Consider the following 7,056-nt stretch of genomic DNA (forward strand, 5'->3'; position numbering starts at 1 on the left):
TTGGAAACGGAGCCACATAGTTCAGTTAATTCGAAACAAAAATGTTTTACTTAACCCACTATCTGTAAACTACCATACTTTGAGAAAATAAATGAAATTTCATCTCATTTCATTTCTTTTAAATCGTACTTACGCTAAGATAAATTGATTAGAAATACTGGTATGTGAGTTATTACAAACATAGTAGTAAAAACACGTTAGGTTAATACCTACTGTTATGACTATTTCATTGTTATTGAATGGGCTGAGTACTATTACCTTATTATTCTGTGCTATTACTGTTAACGTATAAGTACTGTAGTCTCCAATTACCTAACTGTAAAATAATTAGTTTCAACAAAAGTCAAAAAAACATTAACACCTTTTCCCTTAGGGGTAGATAGAGACCAGAGAACGCCACTTACTAAGATCAATACTAACTGATTTTGCTTCTTTCACATCTATGCGTCTTTTCATACAAAATAATATTTATTAGTATCATTAAAAAATATCTCACTGATGATGTAGAAATAGGTACTTATTAGTATCTTAAACAAATATCTCACTGGTCTATTAGCGGTAGAATGAAATATTCAAGACAAAAATCTGGCATTAGGTTTGCTCAATGCAATACCGGCGCTGGTAGTGTGTATGTACTTGTGCAGGTACCACAAAACCTGCGATATAATTTTGTACTTTATTTTTGTCTTTTATAGGCGACAAAACAATACCCTTTACATCTATCAGTTTGATAAATTGATATATAATTGGCACAACGATTTAAGTAATCATTTAGTAATGGGTAACTCATTTAGTTTATAGTTATTTAAGGTAAAAGATAACTACGATCAGTAGGTGTGGTGCAACATGGACAAAATGATCAAACTCATGGTTTTTCTTGGTATGTACAATGCAGAGAGATTTTTATTTATAATCTAGCTGACCCGCGCAGCTTTGCTCACAAATCTTTGCATTTAATTTTTTTCTCTCCATAAAAAGCCTTTCCATTGTCTTAAAGACAACTTTAAAAAAGCTATAAGTCGAATTGGTTTAGCCGTTCTTGTGTTTTGCGGTCATCAACGCATTTGGCGATTAATTTTTTTATACAAGATTGGGACTCTCCGTTTAAATAGGTACTTGAACGGCCATATTTGGAATGTTCGCGTCAAAGGTTACTTAACTCATCGTTAACTGATAACATTGAACACAACGGGTTTACCGTCTTATCTATTTATATTATTTTTATTATAATTTACAATATTTATAAACAGATAAGTATACGATTACCAAAAGGGCATGTCTCGCGTTACAAAAACAATAAAAGATGCATTTTTCAAAATTGGTTACTCAATAGTCAATTATTTCTTACAACCTACTTCGTTTTACAGTCGTGGCTGGCGTCACTTTGGCGCAGGAGTACGGCGAGGATGAACTGGAGATTGAGCACCTCCTACGGCAGTACACGCGTACGCCAGTGGATGACAGCATTGATGTATTCACCATGAAAGTGCTTAAGGTATTATGATCGAGTAGGTCACTTGTTGAGAAGCCTCCCAAACTTAATATAATTGTTATAAATTTGGACGGCTGCCCAACGCAGTTGAAAAACCCGGGGCGATTTCCCAACATCATCGCACCCGAGTGTAGACGTTGCATTTAAATTATTTGGCGTTCGCATGGTTTGATGTTATGTTGTCTTGATGTTGGCGCGACTTTAACATGATGTTGATATGTTGGCAGGCCGCGTACGAGTCGAGGGAAGACAAGAATGTAGTGTCCTCGCCGCTGGGGCTCATGATGCTGCTGTCACTGTACGAGCGCGCCGCCGGTCCCGCCGCTAAGGAAGAACTTGCACGCTTCCTGGGAGAGGCTGATGCTAAACAGGTTTGTATGCAAGATGCGACTCACTCGACACTAAATTACTTCATGAATTTGTAATTTTTAAGTATCACATTTAATTTACTACAGAGCTCAGAGTGGTACAAGGACCTGAGCGTGACGCTGTCGGAGCTGGAGCCGCAGCAGCTGGCGGTGGCGCACAAGATCGCCGTGTCGGACAAGTACGTGCTGGACGAGCAGTTCGCCGCCGCCGCGCGCGCCTACCGCTCCGAGCTGGACTCCGTCGACTTCTCCAAGCCCATGGAGGCCGCCGCCCTCATCAACCAATGGGTGACTTGAGCACTTTATATTATAACCTTGTTCCTTATCTACCTATATATTGATTTAATGTATTATTCTTGTCGACATGACGTTCAATGAGTTGTTATGATCGACAGGCTGCTGAGAAGACCAAGGGCCTCATCAAGGAACCAGTTAGTGCTGACTCGCTGACACCAGACATTGCCGCCGCGCTATTCAATGTCATTTACTTCAACGTAAGTACTCCATAAACCCAACATATCCAAATTTACTATGCTTATTAATTTCATAAATTGTGATCGCTACTTATTCTCGTACGATTTGATTCACAGGGACACTGGAATGTTCCCTTCAAAGCTGAGGACACAAAGGAGAAGAACTTCTACGTGAGCCGCGGCGTTGCTGTGAAGAAACCCATGATGCATTTACGTCATTCGCTGTACTTCAGAAAGAGTAAAGAACTTAGGGCCAGGGTGAGTCCTGTGACGTGATCTTTTAAATAGTATTCTTTAGCCTCTGGTCAGTGGTACCATAAATTTTAATGTCCTAGAGCCCGAAACCCCGCTGCAGCAAACACTCACAGATTGGTACCTCCTTAACTGCTCGATAATAAAATTACAAGTGACGACTTTCAACGCTCGTTAAACGACATCGATAGCTATAGCTAATAGATTAATAGCTACTACTATAAAACATTGCTTTTTGTGAATAGGTGATAGAGCTTCCTTACAAGGAGAAAGGTTTCCGCATGGTGGTGGTGCTGCCGGATCACGTGGACGGTCTGCCTTCAGTACTCAAGAAGGCGGCGCAGAAGGGGCTGTTATCTGACGTGTCCAGGCTGAGTCCGACAGGTAGAGATGTCGAGTTTGATATGCCCAAGTTTGAAGTCAGGACAAAATTGGACTTTAAGAATATATTATCCAAAGTAAGTCTACGTTTTTTTAATATACTATGTATAGTTGCTCAAATAGTGTTTTATTTGTGTATTCTTGTTTGCGATTTCTTGCCACAGATCGGTGTTAGCCAAATATTCGAGGAGCCTGCTCCGGGGCTTGTAAAGAACACTCCGGTAAAAGTGTCCAAAGTGTTCCAAGAAGCGTTCATCAAAGTCGATGAAAAAGGTGCAACTGCAAGCGCTTTCACTGGTATGATGTCGAATAGAAGAGCATATTAATTTATTAATTAGTAGAAAAGAGCAGGAATCTATAAATATTTGTTATTAATTTACAGGTATGTTCCTAGTCCCGCCAATGGCGCCGCCACCAAGAGAGCCTCTTAAATTAATGGTGGACCATCCCTTCTTGTATGCTATACTTTACAGAGATACTGTTGTATTTGCTGGCACTTACTCAGGATGAAAACCATGCAAAGATTTTTTCCGCAATAAAAATGCATTCAATGTTTTTGAGTTTTACTATTAACCTAACCTAACAGCCTACAGGGGCGGATCCTTCCTAAATCTACGTATATGCGTTTATACGTTCCTTCAGGGCAGATTAACTCTCAATAATTGAAATGATTTTAACCCCCAATCCAATCTTCGAAGCCAATCTTTCAATTAAGATCATTTCTTACTAGTAAGTGTAAAAATAACCCTTTCAATGTGTCATCGTCAATCTCAAAAGTGCTAGATCACAGAGCCGTAAAACGGAATAACCAAAAAGAAGTCATTGTCAAAACTGTCAACTGACAAAATGACAAACTTGTCATAAAAATAAATATCTCGCCCGGCACATTTTGTACGTTTGTATTTTTTAGGATTAAAAAACAGTAACGCGTCCTTCTATCAAGATAAAAATATCTTCTTTAATCTGATTGTTACGCTCCTGGACTTATTCGATGAAAAGAATGACGTCTGTAAGAAAATATATAGGTTAGTAAATTATATTTTACACACTATTACACCGCATACCAACTTCTTATGTTTTAACTGCTTTCATAATATAGCTCTAACCGCTGTTAGACTCTAGAATTCAGGAGGAGTTACGCCTAGAGTCCTTCTGCTGGCTAAGACTCGCCTAAGAACTTGCCATCACTTCTAAAATTGTTCCAAATAAAACTTCTTATGAGTACAATGGGCCGCCGATTATCCAGTCCTTGGCTAATACGGCACCCCCTGTAATACGACATGCCGATTGAATATTGTTTGACAGTGTTCACACTAGTCTATTAAATACATGATTGAGCAAGGAACAATTTGTACGCACTATATTATTGAATACGTTGTCGGATACCAGGTTCTCACTTATAAACAAATCTGGTCTATAGGGGATCTTAGGCAGAACTCTATAATCCAAAAAATTATAGTTTGACACTGCTCTGCAAAATGTTTGTCAGATTACTAAGGGTCCATTAAAAATGTTTTTTTAAGATATTGGAGCTAATCTCACTGATCAGATGTACCAAGGGAATTATCACGGATCTAAGAAACATGAACCTGATTTGGATGTGGTACTTGCCCGTAGTTGGGCCGGTGGCTTGGATAAGATTATTATAACAGGAGGAAGTGTAACTGACAGCAAAGCAGCACTTCAGCTTGCACAAACAGATAGTGAGTATAGTTTTCTTTCTTTTCTTTCTTTCTTTCTTTCTTCAGTTAGCAACATCTGCAGATCAATTTCTGAGGTTAAGCTATACTTGCAGTGGTTGTTCTGTGCATGGGTGACCATCTTATACATTCCGAACTCCAGAGTGTTTCGGAAGGCACATTAAAATGTGGGTCTTTCGTGGATGGGCTGTCATTTAAAAAAATATGTAATTATTTATTCTTGATGTACAGTATAAAACATTCATGGAAATAAAGATTATTTATTATAATTTCAGGTCGCTTATTTGCAACAGTGGGATGTCATCCAACAAGATGTAATGAGTTTGTGGAGAATCCTGAGAGTTACTTACAGGACCTGAGGACTCTGATCACAGAGAACAGAAACAAAGTGGTGGCTTTGGGAGAATGTGGGCTTGACTATGATAGACTAAACTTTTGCTCAAAAGAGGTTCAATTGAAGTAAGTAAATAAAAATTATGTTATAAAAAACCTTCTTTATAAGACTGGACGATGCAAGGAAGGGATTAATGTGATTTTTATAAATTAAAAAAATGAATTTCAATTATTGTCTAATGGCTGGTTTCTGAGACACTTAGTGTTATTTTATCTATTCAAACTGTAATTTTTATATGAGCGTAAATGTTATTGAATAGATAGATTACCTCTAAATGTACCTCAGAAACCGGTGGTAAATAATTTTATGAACCACTGCGCGTTGTTTCACGACCAATAGCAATATTTAAATAGATATTACATACAAAAAAGTATGATTACAATGTTACATGTCAATTTGTTTTATAGGTATTTCGAATATCAGTTGCAACTATGCAGTGAGTTCGGCCTCCCACTGTTTCTTCACTGTCGAGGTGCGGCCGACGACTTGGTGCAAGTGCTGTCCCGAGCCCCGAAAGCCGCCGGCGTCGTGCACTCGTTCGACGGCACTGAACAGAACCTACGAGATATTCTAGATCTAGGCATGCACATAGGTATTAATGGGTGGTGAGTTAAATTTACTAATTCATACTATCTATACTTGTTTGGTTGAAGTTGATAAATAAAAATTGCTATTTATTTACAGCTCTCTAAGGACTGTAGAAAGTTTAGAAGTGGTGATGAAAATACCTCAAGACAAACTAATGATAGAGACTGACTGTCCGTGGTGCGAGATCAAGCCGACCCATCCTGGGTTCACGCACGTCCTTACCAAGTTCCCCAGCGTTAAGAAGGAGAAATACGCAGTGGGCTCGAACAATCAGGTCAAGGGGAGGAATGAACCTGTCAATATAGTGTAAGTAACCTATTGCAAAAGTTTGATAATTTTGTTTTTATTTTTTCATTGCGCCCTGATACATGTAACGCGATTCTCTACAATCGGAACCATCGACTATCGATAGTTTGACATTTAAAATGTATTGCAAAAATAGTTACTTCGACGGCCGCTAGAGGCACTGATCAGATTTTCATACAAAATTTCTTGATGTTTAGCTGGTTGTCGATATTCGATAGTAGCAGAGAATCGGGTTATTAATTATTTGTGGTTTGTCTTTTGCATATAGCAACTAACCATACAGAAATCGGTAAATAAATAGATGTCCGTCTGTCACACTTCTTTGTAAAAACAGATGAACCGATTTTGATTGAATTTTGCATGGAGAGACGTAGATTTGGGATAAAATTTGGACCCATTTGTACCAAATCCAGTCCCTAAGCGGCTAATTTGCGGATACAGATGAAATAAACGCTGTGTTTCAAAAATGAAAATTTTCTTGTTACTCAATATATTTGAAGCAGTGTCTGTAGAATGTAGAAACGACCGTGGTTCACTGCTCATATATCGTTTTGTATTCACAGGCAAGTACTGGAGATTCTGGCCGCAGTACGCAAGGAGAATATTGATGAATTAGCAGCAGCTATTTATGATAATACTAATAAGTTATTCTTCACGAAATGAAGTCTCTTTTATTTGTATATAGTGTAAATAAATGTTTGTTACTAATGTGTATTACTTTTAACTATTTGGGTGGCCATTGGGTAGGTTAGGACAATCGAAAAAGCACAATTAGAAGGTAATTAAAAAGCAACGTATTTTGTATCCATGAGGAATATGATGATACCTTAACATGGCTTTTTTGCGACTGGATGCTAATGTTATTCTTAAAAAACAGGTGTGAGTTGAAATCTTCTACCCAGTTCGATATTGTAAAGTTCAGGTACGGTATTTTGAAACAGCAGGTTATATATCAGACTATTTGACTTTTCCGGCTGTTTTGGAACGAGTGTAGTGTTCGGCAATTTTTACGAAGAGTGCATATTTTATATAATACAGCTATTTTTCGAAAAGTGTATTGAATATTTTGGCTATTATTTAGTACACGTCACACGTATATTTA

General features: G+C 38.0%; 2 protein-coding genes across 2 annotated transcripts; both read left to right on the forward strand.

The window, feature by feature from the left end:
- The first annotated feature begins 803 nt into the window (after window positions 1–803).
- LOC142979888 (antichymotrypsin-1-like) lies at window positions 804–3,519 on the forward strand. The gene is made up of 9 exons (XM_076125109.1): window positions 804–880; window positions 1,368–1,495; window positions 1,720–1,863; window positions 1,948–2,148; window positions 2,256–2,354; window positions 2,451–2,591; window positions 2,831–3,043; window positions 3,131–3,263; window positions 3,349–3,519. The coding sequence occupies exons 1-9, from the start codon at window positions 847–849 to the stop codon at window positions 3,474–3,476; spliced, it is 1,221 nt and encodes a 406-aa protein (XP_075981224.1). The 5' UTR covers window positions 804–846; the 3' UTR covers window positions 3,477–3,519.
- A 293-nt stretch (window positions 3,520–3,812) lies between these two features.
- On the forward strand, window positions 3,813–6,676 carry LOC142979790 (deoxyribonuclease TATDN1). The gene is made up of 6 exons (XM_076124966.1): window positions 3,813–3,991; window positions 4,490–4,669; window positions 4,942–5,125; window positions 5,468–5,665; window positions 5,745–5,954; window positions 6,518–6,676. The coding sequence occupies exons 1-6, from the start codon at window positions 3,958–3,960 to the stop codon at window positions 6,615–6,617; spliced, it is 906 nt and encodes a 301-aa protein (XP_075981081.1). The 5' UTR covers window positions 3,813–3,957; the 3' UTR covers window positions 6,618–6,676.
- The last annotated feature ends 380 nt before the right edge of the window (window positions 6,677–7,056 follow it).

This window comes from Anticarsia gemmatalis, chromosome 17 (genome assembly GCF_050436995.1).
Source record: "Anticarsia gemmatalis isolate Benzon Research Colony breed Stoneville strain chromosome 17, ilAntGemm2 primary, whole genome shotgun sequence".
In the NCBI taxonomy this organism is placed as follows: Eukaryota; Metazoa; Arthropoda; class Insecta; order Lepidoptera; family Erebidae; genus Anticarsia; species Anticarsia gemmatalis.

What these genes read in the sequence shown, in the direction of transcription:
- LOC142979888 (XM_076125109.1), top strand. Translation starts at nt 847, where the DNA reads ATGGACAAAATGATCAAACTCATGGTTTTTCTTG. An exon ending in CAAACTCATGGTTTTTCTTG is followed by an intron (nt 881 to 1,367) that starts GTATGTACAATG and finishes TTCGTTTTACAG; the next exon opens with TCGTGGCTGGCGTCACTTTG. An exon ending in GTAAAGAACTTAGGGCCAGG is followed by an intron (nt 2,592 to 2,830) that starts GTGAGTCCTGTG and finishes TTTTGTGAATAG; the next exon opens with GTGATAGAGCTTCCTTACAA.
- LOC142979790 (XM_076124966.1), top strand. Translation starts at nt 3,958, where the DNA reads ATGAAAAGAATGACGTCTGTAAGAAAATATATAG. An exon ending in TCAAAAGAGGTTCAATTGAA is followed by an intron (nt 5,126 to 5,467) that starts GTAAGTAAATAA and finishes TTTGTTTTATAG; the next exon opens with GTATTTCGAATATCAGTTGC. An exon ending in AATGAACCTGTCAATATAGT is followed by an intron (nt 5,955 to 6,517) that starts GTAAGTAACCTA and finishes TTGTATTCACAG; the next exon opens with GCAAGTACTGGAGATTCTGG.